Source organism: Amblyraja radiata, chromosome 24 (assembly GCF_010909765.2).
Source record: "Amblyraja radiata isolate CabotCenter1 chromosome 24, sAmbRad1.1.pri, whole genome shotgun sequence".
NCBI lineage: Eukaryota > Metazoa > Chordata > Chondrichthyes > Rajiformes > Rajidae > Amblyraja > Amblyraja radiata.
This window is the reverse complement of record NC_045979.1, coordinates 6,430,888-6,458,719: the sequence shown is the minus strand read 5'-3', so window position 1 is coordinate 6,458,719 and position 27,832 is coordinate 6,430,888. Positions and strand designations below refer to the sequence as shown.

General features: G+C 42.6%; 1 protein-coding gene across 4 annotated transcripts in view; it reads right to left on the bottom strand.

Annotated features, from left to right (window-relative positions):
* bcas2 (BCAS2 pre-mRNA processing factor) overlaps positions 1–27,832 on the bottom strand; it is a 48,196-nt gene that overhangs the window by 6,182 nt on the left and 14,182 nt on the right. The window contains exons 3-6 of one of the 4 annotated variants that reach the window (XM_033042323.1): positions 15,964–16,034; positions 14,092–14,253; positions 5,855–5,905; positions 4,093–4,173 (exon numbers count right to left, since the gene is read on the bottom strand). In XM_033042323.1, the coding sequence (XP_032898214.1) occupies positions 4,093–4,173; positions 5,855–5,905; positions 14,092–14,253; positions 15,964–16,034 (365 nt within the window). The remainder of the gene's footprint in view (positions 1–4,092; positions 4,174–5,854; positions 5,906–14,091; positions 14,254–15,963; positions 16,035–27,832) is intronic. The other 3 variants (XM_033042325.1, XM_033042324.1, XM_033042326.1) reach the window with 3 other exon arrangements.

The following is a 27,832-nucleotide window of genomic DNA, read 5'->3' as shown; positions in this document are numbered from 1 at the left end:
AGCACACGTGACAATAAACTGAACTAAACAGTAGATCAACCTTAATCTTTTGATTACCACCTGACAGAAAAGGGCATCTGATTCATGAGAAAACAGTATTTTAATGTTGTCCAAATCAATGCCTTATCTAAAGTTTGCATCATTGTGCAGGACAACAACCGTACATTGAGAGAGGAATTTGAAGGATTTAGACAAAAGCTCCAAAATTTATCTACACAGTTTATGTAACTTAGCCATTTGGATCCAGTTACAAAATTGCACAATAATAATTCTCATTTATTACCACCTTTACTGTAGCAAGACATTACAAGACATGTGATAATTAGCAAACAAATTATTTGATGTTGAACCACGCACAAATACTATGTAGATAACCTAGCTTTTGGTTGTTGAGGTGGTGGGAGATGGCATGCAAGCATTATTTTTCACGTGGGTTATAATACAAGAATCATTGAGAAATAATATAAACATGATTTACTATTTGATATACCTTCAATGCAGAATTAACCTTTTGACGTTTGTTGTCCAACTTGGCACAACCTTATCTTACAAGGATCGATTAGTTGGCTAGAACCGATCAACGTAGCCAGATGCACAAAGGCCATACATCAGAAAACAGCTCATTAAGAAATTTAGAGCAAAGGTTATCTTGGAGATAGTATTTTTTCTATATTTAGCTAGTTCGTTTCAACCAAATAAATGACACTTTTCTGTCATGTTTCTCATATCTCCTGAAATTTAAAAAACCACTGGAGTCACCTACTCAAATTGCTTTCATCCCCATCAACCTTTGTCAATACTCCAACCAACCTCGCATTCCTTATTTTCCAATAACCCAAACATTAACTATCTATGATGAACTTCCTCTGTTCATCAAGATTCCACGTTTCCACTATAGTCCAATCAGAACCCTTTTCATTTCAATAATAAAAACTTGATCTGGCCAGGTTTCTTGTAATCCAACTATCCTTGCATGTGATAGATACAAAAAGCTGGAGTACATATCCTTGCCTGTGCCCTTGATCCTTTTAATGCAACCACTGTATCCTAGCCTGTTCCTCTTCGCTCATTCTCCACCCCATCATATAGCTTCTGCTCTCTCCTACACCCAGGTCCAACTTTCCTGAAATGTAAAAACGTTTTCATCTAATCTATCCAATTATAATGAAAGGTCACTGGCCTGAAATCAGCCAAACATGCTGCATTCTTCCACTAGTCTATAATTTCAGATGTTATACATCTTCATTATATTGAATTGTCCACAGCCTTTCAATTGTACAATCTGTATCCCATTCAAATCCAACTGTTAGTACTCCTCTCCCAGTTTCTTACAACCCAAATATCTTTGGTCAAAAAAAAAAAAGAATGCGGAGATGGGGATTAGACCCAAAATAATGAATGCCCATTCTCCTCCACAGAGGCCATGATGTTCCTCCATCAGCTCTCCTTTCTCTGCTCTAGGTTCCTGTATCGGCAGTCTCCTGTGCCTCCATCTTCTGTCCAAGTTTTGATTTAATTAGATCCTCTTGTTCCTTTTCCATCCAATGGTCTAACTATCCACTGTTCCCCCATTTCATTGATCAGCTCTATTATTTGGAAATTTGGCCTGTCCATTGTTCTGCCTCCCATCTTGTCAGGCTAACTATCCTCTCAATGATTCCTTTTTCCTTTACCTGTCCACTCTCTTCCTTTTAATCTATCCTTTCCTCTCATTTATAATTATATTCCTCCACACTCATATACTATTCCTCCACACCTCTTCATTTATCATCAACCACCAGTTCCTCTTGATCCAAACATCTATTATCCTAATTCTTTCATTTAACCATCTTGTCCGTGACACCCAGCCTACTAATCTAACTGTCTCTTTGTTGCTTTTGATCTTTTAGTTTCCTTTCCCCTAGTTTCATTCGAATCAGCAGTCCTCGCAGTTTGTTTTAATCTATCTAACCTCTTTCCTCCTTTCCATCCTGGAACCATTTAACTTGCTCTGACCTTTCAATTAATCCCATCACTGCACTATGCACTGGAATCTGCCATTTCACTGCAGCTGCACTGCACGTTCATTGCTGGTTCTCTGTGCACATGGCTCTTGCACCATTCATTCCACACTGGTAATTCCGTGACCATCTAATTGAACCATCTTGTGGATTTGACTTCCTTTTTCATAAACGTGACTTCTACCACATATTTCTGCATTGGCTTCCAAAATAAATAAAACACACTTTTTGGAAAAAGAACATTTTGAAAAAACAACATCAGAATATCTTTCTTTCACCATTGTATACATCACCACCTTTTTTTCTCTGCAATTACTCAAGTACTAATCCTCAAGGATGTCAAGTTTTCAATTTACATTACCCAGAGCATTCCAAATGTAATACTATTTGTCAGCTGAAGATGAATATAGCCACTGCACACCAACACTCAGAGTAAACAGATATTTCTCGCATTAAGCCGTTTTATTCAGCCTGCCAAAGTTATTTTATATGGGATGCAGACTTGCATAGCAGGACCACATGTAAACAAAAAAAACATAATTATTCTCATATTAAAAACACAGCTATTCATTGTGACTATTGCAGTTTTATCAGAAGCTGCACTGCGGTTGGAGATGTCTGGATTGACTATGCACAGTACTGTAAGTCCAATCGCTCCACTCAAACATCCTTGTAGATTTTCAATTTTTGCCATTCCAAGGCATCCACACTGGATTCCTCATTTTACCAGTGGTGGAATTTCAAGATCCCAGTTTACCAGCAGTTTCTCTAGGAACTCTGGATATAGACATGTACTAGGATGGCACACTTACTTAAATCCTTCAGACCTAGTATTCCGTCCACCAGCAGCCAGACTGCATTAAACGCAGCCCCCTCTTAATCTCCAGGCTCACAAAATTCAGCAAATGAAACAAACCAACTAAAATAGAACACAGAAGTTTGGCCTTTAAAAAGGAAATTGCCTGGGAAAGGATTGCAAATTCTTCATCCTCATCTCCTGCTTTTTTGTGGGGCCTTATGCTTGAATTATTCATTTAACTGTCCACTTCTCTCCATGCATTTGAGATAGTTGTGCAAGGATTGCAGCAAGCTCTGATTTGATGTGTGTGTGTGTGTGTGGGGGGGGGAATTACATAACCTTGTCTGTAGCAGGATGTTTCTGCTGCTGTTGAGCATATTTGAAGTCCTGTATTGTAATTGCTCCAAGTTGGCATCTCAACATTAGATACAGAAGGTACTGATCCTGCCATGGGACGTGTACTCAGCATTGATCCAGGACTGGTTTAACAGCAATAGCAGAATGAAGGACTTGCAGAGCTATAACATTGCAGACCATGCCAGTGGTCCACAGCACCTCATGCATGCCCAGATTTGTGACTGCAGGAAATGTACCAAATCTATCGCATTTAGCATGTGGCGGTGGATCTCAACCTTCATGTTAAGGCAGAACTTGTTACAAGAAATGCACAGCTCATGTCAAGTACTGACACTGACAGATAGATCTGCAACTGGTCAAATTTAAGTCAAGATAAATTAGGAACCCCCCCACCCCCCTACCATTCACTGCATGTTATCTTTCACCATCTAATGCAAATATGGCATGGTATCTCTAAAGACCTGGCCAGCTGCATGAGTGATGATACTATCTTCTTACTTTGTGATCAACACTGATCCCACATTCAGTGTATTCTGGGGTCAGTCTGCCCCACGACAGAAGGGGGAGGAGTTGTACAGTTTGATAGCCACAGGGGAAAAAGGACTTCTTGTGGCGGTTTAAAAAAAAAGGTTATTTATATCTTGTTTTGCATATTTATAGTTAATAGTCTTGTTATGTTTGAGGAATTCATTCTTCAGCTCCATACATGGCACAATATCTGTCTGCTGTATGAAAGGGGTGTGCACAATAATTGTTCCCTGAATCAATTGATCATATTCAAATCTGGTGTAGGGATTAGCTTTCCTACTGGCAGCTTTCGAACCACGAAATAAGTAAACTTGCAAAAATATGTTAAGACGCATCAGGCTGCCAAAACTACTCATCACCCTATCAACGTGTACAGCAAATTCTACATTCCAACATTATTTCACTCACTTGGATTCCATTTCTCGAAGTTTACAGCCAGCAGCAAGCTGGTCGTTTTTCCTCAGCCAGTTAAGGTCTTGAATTTGTTTTCTGAATCAAACAGAATTGCACATTAGATGTACACACAATTAGGAAATTGGTAATGTAGATTAAAGAAAAATGTTCCTCAAAAAAAAGCTGAAAATCAAAGAGGATTTTCAAGTGCTTGTGCATGAAGCTGGCCTGTTTCTTCCCTTATACCAGGTACAGGTTGGTGACACTCAGCATTTATGCTCAAATGTGACCTGTGGCCAAGCTGGCAAGACTCTGGACATGACCTACAATACTTCATGCTAAAGACAACACCTTCAGTACTGAAGATAGACACAAAAAGCTGGAGTAACTCAGCAGGACAAGCAGCATCACTGGAGAGAAGGAATGGGTGACGTTTGGCAGGAACGTCACCCATTCCTTCTCTCCAGAGATGCTGCCTATCCTTTACTCCCACATTTTGTGTTTATCTTCGGTTTAATCAGCGTCTCTAGTTCCTTCTTACACCTTCAGTACTGAAGTGGGAAAAAAAGTTTGTGTACACGATGGAAGGAAAAAAGTTTAAGCACTCCTTTATGAGGTCACTGCCATAAATAATTTCATAAAACCTTGTACTTAAAAAAAAATCTTCCCACAGATACTGAGGGCATAAGGGCTTTAGGAAATATGCCAAGAAATGCATGCAGCTTGCAGACTAGACATCATACCATCTTAGAGAAAAATAATCAAAAATCAGCCCTTCAGGTGAAAGCACTTCCTCACTCCTGATGAATCAGTCACACCTACAAACAGGTTCAGCAGCATCTACTTAATTGTTTGAAATTCAGTTCAACTGATGAGATTCAGGATAGAGAGTCCAAGTTTCAACATTTTGTTCTGGTCAACAAAGAGTTTATTTGCCATGCTGAATTAAAGGATTTACTTTATACAGCTATATAACCATATAACAATTACAGCACGGAAACAGGCCAACTCGGCCCTACAAGTCCGTGCCGAACAATTATTTTCCCTTAGTCCCTTAGCTATAAAGGAAATCGAGCAGAAAAGCTCAAAGTTATGTATTCAATACATTTCACAATTCACATTCAAAACCAAACATGCCGTACAAATATAGTACCATACAGGCAGGTTTGCAAAGATGTTTAAATGCATTGTTGTTCTGTTTGGTACCATCCCTCACAACGCCTTTCTTAATTATAATTTCAACTTTCCAAGCAATTTTGTCAGCAATGAACAAACAAACAGTTTGGGGCTTAGCTACAGGGAGACTTAGAACTCCAGATATAACACAACAATGTGTTGAACACTCCTAAAGCAAGGCATTATCACAATCATTTTTCCAAGGAACAGACGACAAAGTTTCATGCAATACACCCAAGAAGCAGATGCAGCAGAACATTCTGAAGGACTTTAAACACCAAATGCGATAGCATTTCACAATATCATTAAGATTAAATATGATGGTTATAAAACAATTTAATCCTATATGATTCTGTGGTTTATCCTGCAAGCATCTGCAATCAAATGCCTGCAGCCAGTTCAAAAATATGCACATGCCAAAGATTGCGTTATGGATAGAAGAGATCCACCCTTGCAAGACTGTAAATCTCTTATTTCCATTACCCAAGGGCAAAGAGTCATTCACCATCCCCTTCATTGCAGAAATGAAGAGGACTGATAAATCACACAGGTGCACAGAAGCAGCAACCACACACAAATCAGCACAGCTCAAAATACTCACCTGAGCTTCTGCAGTTCCTTCTGAGCATTTTCAATCATCTGTACCAGATTGCTAATAAGAATGGAAGAAAGGAAGGGAAAGAAGAAACTTAAGACTATGCAAAGTAATTGTTTGATTACCAACTAATTAGTTACGAATTAGGCAAACAGAAATGTCCAGAATTCTCTTTCACCTTGGGTACTAACTCTCTTTCCTTGGGAATTGTTTGAGGGTACAAAGTTTATGACCTCTATATATACTCTCTATCAGAAAGACAACCTTGTTCCACTTTCATATTATTGCTCAACCCTGCTTCTGCTTATCTGCTATTGAAACCTCATTCAAATCATTGGCACCAAGAGTCTCAATCAAGTATGGTTATGTTTATGGTGCTGTCTGACTATTCTGCATTCCCAAATGGCTAGGCACTGACTTACTAGATAATAATTGGTACATTGGCTCCCTTTCAACTCAGCAAACACCAGTTCCCATGTTCATTTCCACTTACCAGAGCCTTGTTTCCATGTTGTATAACATCTAATAATAAAGTGAATTAGAAGTGTATTATAAGAATAAGTACCAATAGCCCAGAAAATCAGATAGTTTAAGCACTAAAGTCCCAAGAATGCTAGATTGTTGCAGTTTTACTGCACTTTGTACCATACTCGAGCTCAAAAACGTTGCTGCATGCATTCATTTTAACTCCTCAAATGTTTTATTAAAAATGTTTTATTAAAATCATACTAAAGTCAAGTTAAGGATCTTTAACTTAAGTGGAATTTACAAGGAACTGGAATGATTCTAAATAGAGACATCATCCCAAACACATTTCAGCGTTAGGAACTCAATATTACTGCATTCTCCGTGACTACCTGGTCCACTCATCGCACCCCACCTACCTCTTCCTAACAACTAGCACTTTCCCCTGCAACTGTAGGAGTTGCAACATTCCCCACTATGTTTCCTCTTTCATCTGCATTCAGGGATCCGAATAGCTCTTCCAGTTGAGGCAAATATTCATGTACGGCTCCACCAACCTTCAGATTCAGATTCAATTTTAATTGTCATTATCAGTGTACAGTACAGAGACAACGAAATGCATTTAGCATCTCCCTGGAAGAGCGACATAGCAAATGATTTGAATAAATAATAATAAGTGATAATAAGTGTCCGGGGGGTGGGGGGGTGATTGCCAGTCACCGAGGTACGTTGTTGAGTAGAGTGACACCCGCCGGGAAGAAGCTGTTCCTGGACCTGCTGGTTCAGCAACGGAGAGACCTGTAGCGCCTCCCGGATGGTAGGAGGGTAAACAGTCCATGGTTGGGGTGAGAGCAGTCCTTGGCGATGCTGAGCGCCCTCCGCAGACAATATTACTGTCTACTTGTCTATTGCATTTGGAACTGATGTGGCCTCCTCGACAAGGGCAAGAACTAGATGAGCAGTTTGCAAAGCACCCATGCTCTATCTATAATAGCCAGTCAGAGCTCCAGTTCCATGCCATTTCAACTCCTCATATTGATCTGTCCGACCTCAGCCTTCTCCACAACCAGGGTGGGGCTCAATGCATATAGAGGAACAACACCTCACATTCCACCTGGGTAGTCCATAACCCAAATGGCATGAACGTTGAATTTTCACATTTCAGGTAATCCTTACCTCCAATGTGGGACAGGAGCCCGAAAACTGACCACCATTTTCAACAACAACTTCTTCCCAGCAACCCTTATGCTCTTGAACACTAAACAAGATTAACCTCTGCAACTATGATCTTCTATTGACCATGTCTTTGCTTGCACTGTTGACTTAGGTTTTGCACTATTATGGTTACATAATTTTACGATTATTAGTTTATTATATTATTATATATTTATGTATGTGCTATTGCATATACAGACTTGTTAAGTTGTAGCGAGTAAGAATTTCATTGTTCTATTGTTGGTACGTATGGCAATTCAACAAGAATCTCGATTGTATTCCCCCCTCTTTGTCATTTCCGATCCAAATTTGGTCCTCCCACATTTGCTGCTTCCCATGTCCCACCCAATCACCCATTTTTATACACGCCCACTCCTCACCCCAACCCAAATCCATTTACCTACTACACAACACGTCTCCCACCAGATCTTCTTGCCCTTTATCTCTCTCCCTTAACTGTTCCCAGTTTCACCGTATCAAATTCTAGCACTGGTAAATTTTGCGTCCCCACTTATCAACCTTCAGCAGCTGTTTCCACCTTCACCCTCCCATCTACCTTGTTTCCCCTCCTTGCCTGCTTCCACCTTTCACTCGAAGGCAGACACAAAATGCTGGAGTAACTCAGCGGGACAGGCAGCATCTCTGGAGAGAAGGAATGGTTGACGTTTCGGGTCGAGATCCTTCTTCAGAAGAGACCCTTCTTCAGAAAATCCCTCTTCAGAAGAAGGGCCTTGACCCAAAACGTCACCCATTCCTTCTCTCCAGAGATGCTGCCTGTCCTGCTGAGTTACTCCAGCATTTTGTGTCTGCCTTTGATCTAAACCAGCATCTGCAGTTCTTTCCTCCACCTTTCACTCTCCTGCCTATCTTCTGACTTCACCCCTTCCCCACTGGGCTTCATCTGCCCGTTCAGTCACTTACTGAGCCATCTGACCCCTCCCCTCTTTACACTGGCAAGCTTCCCTGTCCACTCCCAGTCCTGATGCAGAATCTCGAGACAAAGAGTTGACAATTTTGTTACACTTCCTCACAGGTCGCTCAACCCCGAAGATTTTTTGCTTCTGATGTCAGTATCTGCCATCTCTCGTCCTCATTTAATCATTATATATTCCTGCATATATGTCCCATTGTTTTTATTTTGAGTAAATATAAATGGGCACATCTAAGAATGTTTCTAACTTCAACTTGAATCGGAACTATGGCTGTAAAGAAATACTGCAGATTTGTCCATGGACATTTTTTTTCCTTCCAAAACACAAACAGGAAGTGCTCAGCAGGTCTGAAAGCACTTGAAGAGCATGTTTCAGGTCAAGGTTTTGTCATGACTAGGTAGTTGACGGGTAAACACGCTGAGATGCAGAAAAAGGGAAGGGCAAAGAAAACAAAAGATCTCTGACACAGTTGACAGCCAGACTGTTTGAACGACAAAGGGAATGTTTGTGCAAAAATCTCACAATAGGTTTAGGTTTATTATTGACACATGTATCGAGGTACAGTGAAAAGCCTTATTTTGCATGCTATCCAAACAGATAAGACATACCATACAGAGCTGGTCGTAGACTGCCGTAAGCAGGGTTGAAAGGCAAGGTGTATGCCCATCGAGGTTGGCTGCAGAGGTTTTGCAGGGCAAGCGCTCTACAAAGCCTTGAGTGCGCTGGGCATCAACGGAATGGAGAGGAGAAGAGCCATCAAGAACACAACAGAGGCAGCGGAGAAGGCCTCTAGATGGCTCTGGATCAGGAGAAGAGGTCCATGGGGAGGAGCGAATGCCACCTGAACACAAGTCGTGGTCTGATCAACCGCAGCTGGGTCGCCTGGGTAGGGGTGTCTGATGTTGAAAGACCCGAAATACCCAATGACCCCAGGTTACATCGCTGATGATTAGTTCAGGAGCATCAATAGATGTTTTTTTTATCAATTACATAGGCACAATCAGTTCAAACTCAAGTGCAATAGGTAAGGCAATGGGGAAGATACAGAGTGCAGAATATACAGTGCATTCGCAAAGTATTTAGACCCCTTCTTCCATATTTTGTTACGTTACAGCCTTATTCTAAAATGGATTAAATTCTTTTTTTTTATCATCCATCTACACACAATACCCCATAATAAATAAGCAAAAACAGGTGATTAGAAATTTTTGCAAAGTAATTAAAAATAAATAACGGAAATATCACATTTGCATAAGTATTCAGACCCTTTACTCAGCACTTTATTGAGGCACCTTCGGCAGCGTTTACAGCCTCAAGCCTTCTTAGGTATGACACTACTAGCTTGGCACACCTGTATTTGGGTAATTTCTCCCATTCTTCTCTGCAGATCCTCTCAAGCTCGGTCAGGTTGGATGGAGAGCATCGATGCACAGCTATTTTCAGGTCCCTCCAGAGATGTTTGATCGGGTTCAAGTCTGTGCTCTGGCTGGGCCACTCTAGGACATTCACAGACTTGTCACGAAGCCACTCCTGCGTTGTCTTGGCTGTGTGCTTAGGTTCGTTGTCCTGTTTGAAGGCGAACCTCTGCCCCAGTCTGAGGTCCAGAACACTCTGGGGCAGGGTTTCATCAGGATCTCTCTGTACTTTGCTCCATTCATCTTTCCCTCGCTCCTGACTAATCTCCCAGTTCCTACCGCTGAAAAACACCCCCACAGCATGATGCTGCCACCACCATGCTTCACCGTAGGTATGTTATTGGCCAGGTGATGAGTGGTGCCTGGTTTTCTCCATTCGTGACGCTTGGCATTTAGGCCAAAGAGTTCAATGTTGGTTTCATCAGACCAGAGAATCTTGTTTCTCATGGTCTGAGAGTCCTATAGGTGCCTTTTGGCAAACTCCAAGCGGGCTGTCATGTGCCTTTTACTGAGGAGTAGCTTCCGTCTGGCCACTCTAACATAAAGGCCTGATTGGCGGAGTGCTGCAGATACAGTTGTCCTTCTGGAAGGTTCTCCCATCTCCACAAAGGAACTTTGGAGCTCTGTCAGAGTGACCATCGGGTTCTTGGTCACCTCCCTGACCAAGGCCCTTCTCCCCTGATTACTCAGTTTGGCCGGGCGGCCAGCTCTATGAAGAGTCCTGGTGGTTCCAAATTTCTTGCATTTAAGAATGACGGAGGCCACTGTGCTATTCTTGACCTGCAAGGCTGCAGAAATTGTTTTACACCCTTCCCCAGATCTGTGTCTCGACACAATCCCGTCTCGGAGGTCTACAGACATTTCCTTCGGCTTCATGGCTTGGTTTTTGCTCTGACTGTCAACTGTGAGACCTTATATAGACAGGTCTGTGCCTTTCCAAATCATGTACAATCTATTTAATTTAGCACTGGTGGACTCCAATCAAGTTGTAGAAACATCTCAAGAATAATCAATGGAAACAGGATGCACCCAGTTTTGACTGTCATAGCAAAGGGTCTGAATACTTACGTAAATGTGATATTTCAGTTGTTTCTTTTTAATTACTTTGCAAAAATTTCCAAACACCTGTTTTCGCTTCTTCATTCTTGGGTATTGTGGGGAGATTGATGATATAAAATTAAAAAATAAGGCTGTAACATAACAAAATGTGGAAAAAGTGAAGGGGTCTGAATACTTTCTGAATGCACTGTAGTTCTCAATATTGTATTGGTTTCTTAGAGAAAGTCCGATGTCCTCAATCGGGTACAAGTAAATCGAACACTATCTATGCTTATAGAAGGGCCGTTCAGAAGCCTGACAATGGTGGGAAAGAAGCTGTTCCCGAGTCTGGTGGCGTCAGCTTTCAAGCTTCTGTACCTTCTGCTGGATGGGAGCGGCCAGAAGGAATGACCGGTGTTTGATAAGTCTTTGATTACGTTGGCTGCTTTTCTGATGCTGCGTGAAGTATAGATGGAGTCGACGGTGGGAAGTCTGGTCTGAGTAACGGACTGGGCTACATCTACAACTCTGCAATTTCTTACGGTCTTGGCAAGAGCTACGAAGTAACCCGACAGTAGGTTTTCTATGGTGCTTCTGTAGAAGTTTATTAGAGACACTGGAGACATGCCAACAAATATAAAATACTGATCAAAATTACCAAAGGAGCATAAAGGGAATCGGCAAAGAAAATAGAAGTGCTTCTTATCATGTGCTCAATTATTCAGTCTGGAACAATCGAGTCTGTTCCTCAAACCTGTATTGAGCTTTGTGGAAACCATGCAAGAAAGACAAAGACAAATTGGAACAGGAATGAAATGGTGAATTATAGTGATTGGAACCATAACATGCCTAGACTGACAGGACAGTCACATGATGTGGTTTGCCCTCCAGTGTAGAACTAATTCAAAGCAGTATAAATAAATGGATGCATCATGTAAAACAACCGTTTCTGGAAGGTGGGAATAAAATAAAAAAGACAGGCATATGCTTTCAGGCAGAATAATGATGTGTTTCTTGCATGGTAGGCAGGTCCAGATGCGACACATGCGATCCAGGGTAAGTACAAAATTGGCTTTGTGATAGTAGACAGTGATAATTCAACTTTTCAGATAGAAGGCCTGTGTAAGTGGTGTGCTGCAGAGATTAGCGCGGAATCCCCTTCTGTTTATCATATGTGTTAACAAATTAGATGAGAATTCTGGTGACATGATTTTCAAATGACTCCAAAACCATCTAAGATTACAGCTGGGTAGTGATTACCAGAATTAAGATGGCTTGTTGCACTTGCACAAAATGCTGGTTAGACTATAGTGTGCCGTTCTGGTCGCCATATCAAAGTCACGATTGAGCTAGAGAGAGTGCATAAAAGACACACAAGACTTCTGCCGGGACTGAGGGCGTAACTTATAAGCAGGAAATGGATAGGGTGGGTCTGTTTACCTTGAAGCAGAGGATGGCAAGGGGTGGCCTGGGGATTTATAAAATTATGGACAGAGTGGGGCATGGATAGGGTAATCAGTCTTTTTCCCAGGGCAGGAGAGGCCAAAACTAGAGAGCATAGATTCAAGATAAGAGGAGAAAGATTTAAAAGGTGATCCAAGGGTCAGGTTTTTCCACAGAGGGTGATGGGTACATAGAACAAGCTGCCTGGGAGATGGCAGGGACAGGTACATTTATAACGTTGAAAACATATTTGGACAGGTACATGGATTAAAACGGTTTGCCGGGATAAGGGCCAAATGCAGGCAAATAGGATTAATTTAAGATAGGCATCCTGGTCAGACAAGTTAGGCTGAAGGAGATTTTCCTTGCTGTACAACTTGATTCAATTAATGTATTTTAACTTGACTCCAATTTCCTTCTTACAAATGTACGCACTGGATTAATATAGGTTTCACCAAAACTTTCTCCAATTATGCCAAACATGCTATCTTATAAGCAGAAGGTAGACAAAAATGCTGGAGAAACTCAGCGGGTGAGGCAGCATCTATGGAGCGATGGAATAGGTGACGTTTCGGGTCGAGACCCTTCTTCAGACCTTATAAGCGGACGTGTTTTCTACACAGCTCTTTCATTCTGTTCAAAATCCTGACTGACCATTCTTACCTTTTACAAAAATGGGATTTGCTACTGTCACTAAAGGTAATGACACATAGAAAAAAGGAACTGTAGTTGCTCGTTTACAAGATGAAAGACACTAAGGTGCTGGAGTCCAGTCTGGGGAAGGGTCGCAACCTGAAACGTCACCTATCCATGTTCTCCAGAGATGCTGCCTGACCCACCGAGTTGCTCCTGCATTGTGTGTTTTTAAATGTAATAACACTGCAGCTATTCATAAGAGATAGACCAACTCAATGAGCACAGGGATTCAATCTCTTGTCCTTCCTGGTAAATTTGATACACCTTTGCACAAAGCAGCAATTTTAACAATTAAGATCAAAGCAGCAATTTTAACAATTTTAACAAAAACCCTACCTCATACTCAAATCAGCATTGTTTGCAGGCACTGTAATTGTTTACATAAACTACCCAGTAACAACATTTCCCAGCCCCCAATCAGCTTCAGGGTTCCGGTACCACAAGGTGAAATGTGCGGATGCTTGCTAATAATTGCAGAGATTTCAGTTCCCTTCACAGTTCCTCAGAATATGGGGAAGTTTGTTAATGAATGGAGTCTGATCTGAATAACATTCATGCTTGGGTTTGTGTACAGCAACTAAAATTTACACCTCACATGAGGCAATGACCATCACTCCCAATGACATTCAGTAGACCAAATTGAGCTGACTCACAGTTGGGAACTTCAGGGTCCACGCGGGTATTATTTCTGATCAGCACTGGAGTTTCTGATCACAATATTGGGGGATTTACTTACAGGCAATGTCTTCGACTGTCAGATATCTTCCTAATGCTGCAGGATAACATGTAGTGAATAGCTAGTTTAGAATTCTTGGAGGGGCAAGTAGGGAATTGGGCATTCACAAATCAATGACGTTTTAGAAAGTAAAAAAAATAATTATATTACAAGTAGACAAGAAACATTTGTATTGCTACTTAGATTAATAGAATTAAAGCTGAGATCCTAAAATTCCACTACAGGCAAGACAGGCTAAGTGGATTTCTTCTGCGCTACATTTTCTATGGTATGTGCTACTCTATTCCAATCAAACATACGTACTCATTATAGACTTTCCATGCATTTGACCCATGCTGTGACATCAGCTCCAGATTCTCGATTCTCACCGCCTGGTGTTCAAGTTGTGCCATGGAGTTATTCACAGATTCCTGCCAAGCAGTGATATCATTCTTCTGTCCCGAAGATGGAGCAGGCAGTTCGTACCTGTAAAACAATTAAAAAAATACAATGACTGTAAAGGTTTCTTTTCTTTGTCTGTTTTCTTCCTCGTCACTGAATACTGGACATTTTCAGTTGCTGCTGACATATCTCGCAAGTGTCAATTCCCCTTGAGTGTATACATTAAAATGTATACCACCAAATATACATTTTATGATATAATGAAGTACCCACCAAATCAAATCCCATTCTGGTGACAGAAACACAGTTAACATTTCAAGTCAAAGACCCTTCATCAAAACTAGAATCGAGAAAAAACGTATACTTAAATTCTGGAAAAAGATAACAGTCCCCACAGTGAAGATGTGGATCACAGAAATGACTGAGACACTACATCTAGAAAAAATAAGGCTTCTTGAGTGACAAACCAGATCAATTTTTCAAAATATGGTCTCCTTTTATTGAATTTCTTCAACAACACAATGGTTGAACACAAACTCAAAACCGACGCTAGGGTTGGGTGAGCGGGCATATGGAAGGGATATCTCCGCTTCTTTCACTTCTTCGTTAGTTCTGGGGTTTTCCTTCTTTCTTTTTTGTGTCTTTCTCGAAATTCTTTCTCTTTCTTTTCTTCTTTCTTTCCCTTTTTTCCTTTTTCTCTTTTTCCAATTTAGTTATTAGTTTATAAAATGTTAAAACTGAAGCAGTACGAAAATTGTATAACTGTTATGTCGATTACTTTCTCCTTGTACAATTGCTTCTAATAAAACACATTAAAAAAAACTAGAATCGAGAGAAAACAAGTATGTTTAAGTTAGAGAGTGAGACTTGAAGAGAACAGAAAGAATATGTGTTAATATGTAAATCAAGTTGTTAACACAATTTTTTCACTTTAAAATTCAGATCGGCAGCTTAAGTATTGTTGCTCCTATAATTTTATTTTAATCAGCCGTTTCTTTAAACCAAGAACTGAAAACTTTACACCAAAGGTAACAGTTGGCTGACTGGACAAAATTAATACAATTGCAGCAAATTTCTTTAGTATCTAGCTTTGGTCTAAAACACAGGTTGATCAAGCACCCAGATACCAAAACATTTAAAAATCACAGGCTTCAGCTGAGGCAGTGCCTCCAGTTCCAGGCACCATTTTGGTAAAGATATCAAAGCCTTGGAAAGGGTACAAGGGAGATCTATTACAATAGTATCAAGGCTCCAGGACATTTATTACTCAAAGTGAAGTTGAGATTTTTCTTGTAATAGAGAAGATAACAGCACGAGCTGAGGGTATCAAAAGCATGAAAAGCTTTGAAAGAATACATAAGCACTTGTTTCTCCAGACAGAAGGCTCATTACCATTTAATGGGGAAAAGAGCCTGAAGTGAGAAGATAATATTTCTTCAGTGAATTAAGAGGATTTGGAATCCACTGACTGGTGATCAAAGTAATTCAAAAGGGGACACTAGGCTTGGCTTTGCCATAAGAGCTGGAAAATGCAACTGATTGGCAAATGTTTCAAAGAGCTGGCACACGGGAAGCTAAAATGGCCTCATTTTGCACAAAAAGATGTTATCCGCTTATTCATCCAATCATTCACACTTTAGAGATCATAGGGTGAAGTATGGATTTCACAGACTCTTCTGATCAGAATTCAATTCCATGTGAATGAACTTCTTCAAATCATTCTCAGTTATTGTTCTCGATGGTACAAGTTCACACTTTAGTAACGTGCTTTGTTTAGGTCTGTTGTTCACTCACCTCTTCATACTAAGCAGTTCCATTGGCTGGCGAGCTGCAAGTCGTTCAAATTCATTCCTCATGATCTCAGTCTATAAAAGGAAGTTAAATAAAATTGATTATCTTTTATGACATGCATAACTATTCTATTCAAAACTATTTTCCTATGGTGTTATATATCAGTCATACATGATAAAATGGCAGAATTAACCATTGGTTTGTTACTATTCCAGTTTGTTGTTATATCACATAATTTGCAAGAGCTGGTACATTAGTAAAATATCAAATCAGGATTTTTACTATTTTGATTCCTATACACAACCTGAAGATGTTTCCCTTTTGCCCATCTTGAATCAGCATGATTTTAAATGTATCTTAAGCAAAAGGGCAGATATAACAGTGAGTTATCTGTCTCCTATGGATTGTTCAAAATATCAGATTACTCAAATTACATTTATTTGATTAACGATTAAATTATTGCTTTTTAAACTGGAGTTACTAACTGCAACAGATACGTGCTCATCCTGGCCCACAGGCAAACAATGACAGAACCACACAACCTCTTCTTAACTGGGTTAATTTACTTCAGCCATCTAATATATTATAGATCACCACAATTAAAACGTTTGCTCCATAACCATACAGCAATGTCAAACCACTGTTAACTTTTTTAACATTCTACATTTCCTTGATCAGTCTGCTTTGATATGTAATTTTCACACCTTACCCTTCCATATAGAAACATAGAAACATAGAAATTAGGTGCAGGAGTAGGCCATTCGGCCCTTCGAGCCTGCACCGCCATTCAATATGATCATGGCTGATCATCCAACTCAGTATCCCGTACCTGCCTTCTCTCCATACCCTCTGATCCCCTTAGCCACAAGGGCCACATCTAACTCCCTCTTAAATATAGCCAATGAACTGGCCTCGACTACCCTCTGTGGCAGGGAGTTCCAGAGATTCACCACTCTCTGTGTGAAAAAAGTTCTTCTCATCTCGGTTTTAAAGGATTTCCCCCTTATCCTTAAGCTGTGACCCCTTGCCCTGGACTTCCCCAACATCGGGAGCAATCTTCCTGCATCTAGCCTGTCCAACCCCTTAAGAATTTTGTAAGTTTCTATAAGATCCCCTCTCAATCTCCTAAATTCTAGAGAGTATAAACCAAGTCTATCCAGTCTTTCTTCATAAGACAGTCCTGACATCCCAGGAATCAGTCTGGTGAACCTTCTCTGCACTCCCTCTATGGCAATAATGTCCTTCCTCAGATTTGGAGACCAAAACTGTACGCAATACTCCAGGTGTGGTCTCACCAAGACCCTGTACAACTGCAGCAGAACCTCCCTGCTCCTATACTCAAATCCTTTTGCTATGAAAGCTAACATACCATTCGCTTTCTTCACTGCCTGCTGCACCTGCATGCCCACTTTCAATGACTGGTGTACCATGACACCCAGGTCTCGCTGCATCTCCCCTTTTCCTAGTCGGCCACCATTCAGATAATATCTCGTTTCCCTCTCACCTGACTCTCACCCATTCCTACTCTCTAGAGATGCTGCCTGTCCTGCTGTTACTCCAGCAATTTGTTTCTATCTTCGGTGTAAAGCAGGATCTGCAGTGCCTTCCTACACAAACCTTTTTCTAATGCATATGCACAAAGGCACTAAGGGAGAACATGAGATGATCAATTGGTAGGCAGAGTGGAAACCACACAGTAATGGATTTTAGCCAGAGACAGAAAAATTAAGGCCCAGAATGGGAACAGGTTATGGTGGGTCAGAGATTGTTTTAAATTTGAACAACAGAGCTGCTACCATAACATATCTTTCTCCTTTGGAAAAGGCACAGAAATATATGCAGTAAACGAGGAAGATTGTAGGAGATGTGGGGTTGCTAATAACCAGGAAGGCAAAATATTTTTGTTCAAATCTATAAGGAGAATAAGACAAAAATAGCTTTCAAAACTGCAGTCCAATACATTCCACTGAAAAATTGCTACTTGGCATCACACTTCTATAACCTACTAGACCAAGTGCAGACCCGTTGGGGTCTGCTCCCCCAACGCACCCGTCTCCTAACCGTAGCACTCCAACTCAACCCGTTGCCGAAGGTAAGATTCAAGCACTCCTCAGCCAAGATCATAGCTCGTGAGCCTACCCCAGCACTGGAGTTGAAAAAATAATCCCAATTGCACCTCCCCAATTGCAACACAAATTGACCCTCCCCCTCCTGTCCTGCCAGCAGCTATGATGGCAACATTGTTGCAAATGTCGGGTGCACTTGCTGTGAGATGCCATTGAGCTGAAAAGTTCAGAGTGTTCCTGCCAGTGTTCCTGTCTTGCAACTTCGTATCGAAGTGTGTTGGAAGCTGTGAGGAATGATTTTAACAGTAAAAACCACATCAAATTCAAAGTATTTTTAAGCATTTTCAGTAATGTCAAGAAATAAAGCATGACATTTTCATAGTAGATTTTGGATTCGACAGGAAAAATGTCTACGGAATATGTAAAAATGTTATCGTTACCGAGTAGATTTTTTTGTGAAGATGTGATTCCACACAAACAAATAAATACACATACAAGATCAGATTTTTAGTTACTAGACCAAGTGGGACCCGTTGCGGGGGGGGGGGGGGGGGGGTGGCCTGGGGTGTCACACACACACTAACCAGCCCACACACACACTAACCAACTCCACCCCCCACACACACTAACCATCCCCCATGATATTATATTAATATTATTAATTCGCTCCTTTTACCCCAACCCCACCCTACACGGCGAGAGAGGGGGAGAGAAGCAGAGAGGGAGAGGGAGAGAGGGGGGAGAGAGAGGGAGAGAGGGGGAGAGAGGGAGGGAGGGGGAGGGAGAGGGAGAGGGAGGGAGAGAGAGAGAGAAGGGGAGAGGGAGAGAGAGAGAGAAGAGGGGCAGAGAACAGAGGGGGGAGGGGGGAGAGGGGGGGGAGAGGGGGAGGGGGAGTAGGAGGCTGGGGTGAGAGAGGAGGGGGAGAGAGAGGGGGGGGTGAGAGAGGAGGGGGGTGAGAGAGGAGGGGGGGTGAGAGGAGGGGGGGTGAGAGGAGGGGGGGGGTGAGAGGAGGGGGGGTGAGAGGAGGGGGGGGGGTGGATGTTCTCGCTCCCCTCGACGCCACTCCATCCATTCCAGTGGAGGAAATCTGCGAGTTCATCCAGGCCACTGAAGGAGCCCAACATCGGCCCAGACTTGCCTCCCTCCAGTGGCCAAACCTACACCGGCTCACCAGCTCACTGAACCTCATCCTCAGAAGGAGGGGGAGGGGCAAGGGGTTGAAGGGGAACGACCGGCGTCAGCTCAGGTCCTTCTTGGACGACCTGGAGAAGGACGACAAGACCAAGAGCAGCGTCATTCCTGTTGAGGGTAGAGGGACCAGTAGAGGGTCCCTTGTAGCCAGGGTCCGGAGGGCAAGGAGCACCCAGGGTCCGCAAGGAGAGGAGTGGCTCTGCTGCCAGTGACCGAAGGACTGGTGACAGGATTTAGGGAGTAGGCAGGGCTGAAGATGTCCTGGTTGGGTTGCAACAGAGAATGCTGGGGAAGCAAAATGTAATTCCAAGAAATATGCCGCCAAATTCTTTTAAATTCTTTTAAAATATCTATTTATTTTTTACTAATAAGTGTACATATGTGTTAATGGTTGTCGTGTTTGTATTTTTTTAACCGGAGGAGATGTAATGGAATTTCGTTGCACAGTATTGTGCAATGACAATAAACGTATTCATTCATTCATTCATTCATTCCTAGGCCTGGCCAAGCTGGCCATCCGCGAGTCACGGCGCCAGGCGGAAGAGGGCTTTGCCTGAGCCAGATGCTTGCCCCTTTACCGGGGTTGTATAGTAGTTATTAGAATATTTGTAAAATAGTTGTTTGATGCTTTTGTAACATGGTGGAGGGTATGTCACCACGGTTTTGTTTTTTTGGTTTTTGTAACGTATTGAATTTAAATAAATAATTTTTTGATACCAAAAAAAAGCTGTTTACCAAGTTCACGGAACTGGGTCTCTGCGCTTCCCTCTGCAATTGGATCCTCGACTTCCTCATCCTCAGACCACAGTGTTCGAATTGGCGGAAACACGTCATCCTCAGTAACAATTAGTACTGGAGCACCTCATGGCTGCGTGCTCAGCCCCCTGCTTTAATCACTCTATACCCATGACTGCGTAGCCGGACATAGTGCAAACTCCATCATCAAGTTCGCCGACGACACCACTGTTGTTGGACGAATCACAGATGGGGACGAGTCAAGAGTATAGAAGTGAGATCGTCTGACTGACCAAATGGTGCCAGCACAACAACCTGGCTCGCAACATCAGTAAGACCAAGGAACTGATTGTGGACTTTGATATGGGAAGGATGAGGACCCACAATCCTGTTCACATCAATGGGACAATGGTGGAGAGGGTCAAATACTTCAAATTCCTGGGTGTGCATATTTCCGAAGATCTCTCCTGGACCCAGCACACCGATGCAATTATAAAGAAGGCACATCAACGACTCTATTTCCTGAGATGATTACGGAGATTCGGCATGTCGAAGAAGATTCTCCTAAACTTCTACAGGTGCACGGTAGAGAGCATTCTGACTGGTTGCCTGGTTCGGCAACTTGAACGTCCAGGAGCGAAAAAGACAACAAAAAGTTGTGACCATTGCCCAGTCCATCACCGGCTTTAACCTCCCCACCATCGAAGGGTTCTATTGTAGTCACTGCCTCAAAAAGGCTCATACCATCCTGGCCACACACTTGTTTCACCATTGCCATCAGGAAGAAGGTACAGGAGCCTGAAAACTGCATCGTCCAGGTTCAGGAACAGCTTCTTCCCTACAGCCATCAGGCTATTAAACACAACAACAAATAAGCTCTGAGCTCTGAACTCAAAAGACTATTATTATTGCACTATATTTGTTATTTATTGAACTTTTTCTTTTTTTTCCTCTTACCTCGTAATGTACCATGTTTACATATTCACATATTCTGTTGTGCTGCAGCAAGTAAGAATTTCATTGTCCCATCTGGGACATATGACAATAAAGCACTCTTGACTTGACTCTGTTGAAATTGCAGAGGCATGGATGTTGTTCGGTCCATCATACAGACCAGACTCTCACCTCTCAACACCATCTACACCTCAAGCTGCCTCAGCAATGCAGTCAATACAATCAAGGACCTTTTTCACCCTGGTCATTCCCTCTTCTTCCCTCTGCCAGAAGATACAAAAACATGAAAGCATGTACCACCAGATTCTGGAACAGCATTTCCCCTCTTATCAGACAAATGAACAATCCTCCCATACGCATAGGCCCAATCTCTCTCCTAACCAACTGCATTGCAGACATTGGACTATCTGTGTAACTGTATTGCTACAATGTTGTAGCATTCTGGTATTTCACCCTTTGCACCACTGCTTGTACTTGCATATGGCTTGATTAGGTTTAGAGATCTTGTGGAAACAGGCCCTTCGGCCCACCGAGTCCGTACCAACCAACAATCACCCATTCACACTAGTTCTACACACTAGTGCCAATTTACAGAATCCGTTTAACCTACAAACCTGCACGTCTTTGGAATGTGGGAGGAAACCGAAGCAACCGAAGTAAACCCACGCGGTCACAGGGAGAACGTACAAACTCTGTACAGACAACCCAAGGGGCGGGACGCTACTCTGTGAGCGACTCGCGGCGCGCTGCTCCCGTATGTTTGTATGTGGAGCCACGTCAAAGAGGATTTTCTGTTGCGACAGACAATAAAGTTTTCTGAATCTGAATCTGAATTGCGGTACTAACTCTACCGCTGTGCCATTGTCCCTCCCTGATTGTACTATGTATAGTATGGATATTTGCCAAACAAAAGCTTTTCACTGTATCTGGATACATGTGGTAATAAAACCACAATATTAAAATTGGTACACATCATATTTATTTTAAGAACTAAACTTCCATTATACCTACGTTTATGCAAAATCCAACGATGCTCATAAACATCATAACCTGTGGGCATAGAACCACTCTAATTGCAGATGGCAACAGATCTGTGGGGAATTTGAAATACTAGGGACAAGCAAATAATGTTTGATTGGAATGGAAGCAAATTTCTGCTAATAGAGATACCATTTAAAGTAGGACGAAAATCAAATAAGCGCGTAGTATGCACTGCTGAGGGAAATAGATTAAATGCTTCCACCCCAGAGACTAGAGTAATAAAATTAAGGTTGGCAATCATTGTTTAACTGAGGGAATGACAATGTCGGTGACGCCATCTATTGGTGGAGTGGCCAAGATTCACCCAAGTGGATGGAAATAAAATGCCCTCTGGCATGATGTCAAAGAGAAGTCAAGTTATCTGCAATGTCCTAGCTAAAATATATTCCTCAATCAAAGGCACAAATCACCACTTTCTGGTCATTAGTGTATCATCATTCATGAAACATGGCAAGGCTCAAATTTAAATTAAAAAAAACTGCTGACACTAGAAAACTAAAAATCAAAAAGTGCTGCAAACACTCAGCAGGTCAATGGAAAGAGAAACAGAATTACTATTTACTCTTCCTCAAAACTGGAAGAGAAAAACAAATGTAAGTGGCAGAGAAAGTGGAGGGGGACTGGACCTCAGGGAATACAGGCGCTCCCCAGCTTACGTGCGGTTACATCTGATTTTAAGCTATGGCCAAGAAAGCATGCCAACATCCCTACTTCCTTAGAAGGCTTAGGATGTTTAGCCTAACCCCAACAACCCACACCAACTTCTAAAGATGCACCATAGAAAACATTTTATCTGGACACATCACGGCCTGGTTTGGGAACAAGATCACAAGAAATTGCGGAGAATTGTGGACGTCGTCCATACCATCACGCAAACCAAACTTCCTCACATTGACTCCATCTATACTTCATGCTGTCTCAGCAAGACTGCCAGCATAATCAAGGAGTAGTCTCACCCCGGCCACTCCCCTTCGTCTCCTCTCCCATCAGACAAGATGTACAGTAGTTTGAATCCGCAATACTTCCAGATTCAGGGACAGTTGCTTCCCTACTGTTATCAAGCAACCAAACAGTCTTCTCGTCAGCTAGAGTGTGGTCCTGATGTCCCTCTATCTCAAGGAGACATTTGAACATTCCTTAATCAGACTTTATCTTGCACAAAATGCTGTACCCTTTATCCGTGCACTGTGGATGGCTTGATTTTATTCATATACAGTCTTTTCTTTGACTGGATAACAAGCAAACCATTTTTTTTGTTGTGTACCTTGGTGCAAGTGATAATAATAAATTAAACTTAAAAAACTGAACTGGAGATAGATGATATCCTGGGAGGGGGATTTGCTACAAACAATCAGGAGGGTTTAAACTAGTTTGGCGGGGGATGGATCCCTGGGGAGAAAGGAAGCAGATAAATAATTGGGGGTAAATCTAATACTCAACTTTTAGTAGACAAGACAGAAGAAAGACCAATTGTGTATACAGCATGTATTTCAATACAAGAGGCTTAACAGGCAAGGAGGACAAAGTCAGAGGATGGATTGGTTCAGGGGACAAAGGTGTCATAGCCATAGCAGAAACACGGCTGAGTGAAAGGCAGGACTAGCAGCTCCGCTTTCTAAACTGAAGACGCTATAGGCCTTGGCTGTACAGGAGAGATATTGTCTTTTGATGAGGGAGGACATAACAGTGCTTGGAGAAAATAGTCGAGGGAATTATCCAAATAGTTATATTGGTAAAACTTAGAAACAAGAAGATGATCTTTGATGGGACCGTATTATTGGTCCCATCCCTATAGTCAGCAGACAGTATAGAGGAGCAAATGTGTAGGGGGGGGGGTCGCAGTTAGCTCTAATAATAACTAGACTAAGTGGGACCTGTTGGGTCCCAGCATCACACGGGAGGACTGGTCACCAACGCAATATTCCACCTCTCCACCAATTCCAATATTGCTCGCCAGTGGGGGGGGGGGGTCAAGGAAAGAGCGTTCACGTCTCGGCCCTGTTTCAACCAATCTTTCCACCACCACGCACAAGACGCACAAGACAGACACCATTGTGCAGATGCTGAGAAGTGTGTTCAGCTCTGGCTGAACAACTTCTAATCTTGTGTGTGGACTCGATAAGGAGAAGAGTGTGGGGGGGGGGGTTCTGTTGCGCTAGTATGGGTGTTGCGGGCCGAAGGTACTGGTTTCCAGAGGGGTAGATAAAGTGGTCAAAAAGGCTTTTGGTACATTGGCCTTCATCAGCCAGAGCATAGAGTATAGAAGTTGGGAGGTCATGTTGCAGTTGTATAAGACGTTGGTGAGACCGCATCTAGAATATTGTGTTCAGTTCTGGGCATCATGTTATAGGAAAGATATCGTCAAGCTTGTAAAGGTTCAGAGAAGATTTACGAGGATGTTGCCAGGACTAGAGATTGTGAGCTAGGTTCAGTAGGCTGGCCTTGGAGCGCAGGAGGATGAGGGGTGATCTTATAGAGGTGTACAAAATCATGAGTGGAATAGATCGGATAGATACACAGAGTCTCTTGCCCAAAGTGGGCGAATTGAGGACCAGAGGACAGGTTCAAGGTGAAGGGGAAAAGATTTAATAGAAATCTGAGGGGTAACTTTTTCAAACAAAGGGTGGTGGGTGTATGGAACAAGCTGCCAGATGAGGTAGTTGAGGCTTGGATTATCCCACCATTTAAGAAACAGACAGGTACATGAATAGGAGAGATTTGGAGGGATATGGACCAAGCAGGTGGGACTAGTGTAGCTGGGACATGTTGGCCAGTGTGGGCAAGTTGGGCCGAAGGGCCTGTTACTACACTGTATCACACTATAACTCGCTCTCTATGACTCTAAGGATGTTTCTTTAATCAATATATGTACAGAAGAGAGGGCACAACACGGGACATCATCTTCAGAACAAGGGTGGTGAGTGACTGCATTGTCACTCGGGCTGGAGTTTCAGATCAGTGAGAATAATTCTATTAGTTTTTGAACAGTATTGAAAAAGTTAGCACAAGTCCACAAGCTAAAGTTCTAAATTGGGGCAATGCAAATTTTGGAGTTACAAGGTGGGAACTTAGATTAGATTAGATTTACTTTATTAATCCCCTTATTCAGGGGAAATTCAGATGTCCTTGCAGCACACTAATAAAAATACAACATAGCATTCAAGAAGTTCAACACCAAAACACAAAAACATCCCCCCACAGTTGGTTCCCACTGTGGGGGAAGGCACAAAGTCCAGTCCCCATCCTCTTGTCCACCCAGTCGGGCCTATTGAGGCCTCCACAGTCGCCGCCACGACGCCCGATGTTCTCGCCGGGTGATGGTGCTCCGGCGTCGGGAGAACCCCCAGCGACTTGGGGTGCCAGGAACGGCCACCTTCTTACCGGAGACCGCGGCTTACAAGCCAACAGACCGCGTTTAACGGAGCTCCACACACTGGCGATCTCGGCGAGAGATCCCAGGCTCCGGGATGTAAAGTTCAGCGCCACAGCTGGCCGCTCCACAGAACCGCGGCTCCACAATGTTTTCATCGGCGGTCCCAGCATACTGGAGTTCCAGCGCGGCGACCCAGGAAAGGCATCGCCCGCTCCGCAATAGCGCTCCAGCGCTGTGCCGCCGCCAAAGCCGAGGTTCTGGCCAGGTCCCCTCAGGAAACGTCGCTCCAGGACCCGCTGGTAGGCCGCGAGGACAGGTCAAAGGTGCTGCTCGGAGGAAGGCAGCCTCTCCGACCAGGTAGGGACTTGAAAAAGCAGTTTCCCCCTTCCCCCCACCACCCCCCACACATAAAAAGATTAGACCCCCCGACTACACACTTTAACGTACTAAAAATAATAAAAAATAAGTGAAAAAAACGGACAGCTGCAGGACAGGCAGCCGTACAGGACAGCGCCTCCTCAGGTGAAACTTGCAGAGATCGCTAGGATGAGACTGTTGCAGATTAAGGATTGTCTAGTAAGTGGGAAACTTTCAAAAGTGCAATAGCAAGAGTTCAGGGACAACATGTTCCTGTGAGGGTAAAGGACAATGTTGGCAAGTTTAAGGAACCCTGGATGACAAGAAATATTAGGCTCTGGTCAGAAAAAGGAAGCAAACATCAACTTTAGACAGCCAGGATCAGCGAGTCCTTCGACAAGTATAAACATACAAGAGCACTCATAAGAGGGAAATAAGGAGGGAAAAACCATGAGATGGATCTTGCAAGCAAGATAAAAAGATCCAAGAGATTCATCAAGTATATATTAAGAATAAAAGGGTGGCTAGGGAGAGAACAGGGCCCTTTAAAACTGTGTGGAGCCACAGAAGATGGGCGAGATTTACAATGAATATTTCGCACCAGTTTTTACTATGAAGATAATGAGAACTAAGGATTAGAGGCAAACGAGGTGTAAACTTTGGGACTATATACCTATTGCCAAAGAGGTGGTATTGGCAGTTTTGAAGCACATTAATGTGGATAACTTTGCGACTCCCAACCATGTCCATCGTCTGACCTGGTGGGAAGCTACGCAGGAAATTGCAGAGGCCCTTCGGAGATATCTGGAACAGCTTTAGCCACAGGCGACATACTGGAAGACTGAGGGGTGGCTAATGTTCTACATTTACTTAAGAAGCCAGGGAGCTACAGGCAGGTGAGTCTGACATCAGTGGTAGATAACATACTGGAGGGGATTCTGAGAGACAGAATCTACCAACATTTGGATAGACAAGGAATGATCACAGATAGTCAGCATGGCTTTGTTCATGGTAAATCATGATTCACAAATTGATTTGAGTTTTTTGAAGAGCTAACCAAGAGGACTGATGAGGGCAGGGTGTTGGATGTTGTCTATTTGGAATTTTGCAAGGCCTTTGACAAGGTCCCTTATGGTAGGCTAGTCTGGAAGGTTACATTGCATGGGATACAAGAAGAGGTAACTAACTAGATACATGATTGGCTTGGCATTAGCAAGCAGAGGGTGAAGATAGAAGGTTGTTTTTCCAGACTGGAGGTCTGTGACAAGTGGTGTGTTACAGGGATTGGTACTCGGTGCATTGCTTGTGTAAATTATTGCATGATAATGCACATGGCATGGTTAGTAAGTTTGCAGATGAAATTATAAAATAAGTGGTATTGAAGATATTTCATCAGTAGGGTAAGTGGGCTGAGGAATGACAAATGATGTTCAGTTCAGATAAGTGCGAGGTGTTGCATTTTGGGAAGTTATACATGAGTTGGACTTTCACAGTAAATGGTAGGACCCTGGTGAGTGTTGAAGAAGAGGGAACAAGTATGTAGTTCCCTGAAAGTGGCATCACAGTTAGATATTGTGGTGAAGATGGCATTTGACATACTGGCCTTCTTCATCAGTTCGGGCACTGATCATAGGAGTTGTGATAAAATGCCATAGTTGTACAAGATGTTGGTATGGCGCATTTGGAGCAGTGTACAGTTTTGGTTACCTTGCTATAAGAAAGACATCATTATGGATAAAGTGCAGATTTACATAAATATTGTCGAGACTTGAGAGCTTGCGTTTTAGGGCAAAGGTTGGACAAGATAGAATTTTATTCCTTGAAGCATAGGCGACTGAGGGGTGACCTTATTAGAGGGGCATAGATAAGATGACTGCAGTCTTTTTCCTCCAGGGTAGGGGAAATCAAAAACCAGAGGGCATAATTTTAAGGTGAGCGGGGGAAGATTTAAAAGAATCAGATTGGCAACTTCTTCACAGGATGTTGAGCTGTCAGAGAAAGCGGTTGAGATAGGTACAATAACAACGTTTAAAAGACATCTGGACAGGGTACATGGATAGGAGAGTTTAAGATGCAGGTCAAATGCAGGTGATTGAACTAACTTAGATGCATATCTTGGTCACATGGACTAGTTAGGCCAAAGGACCCATTTCCG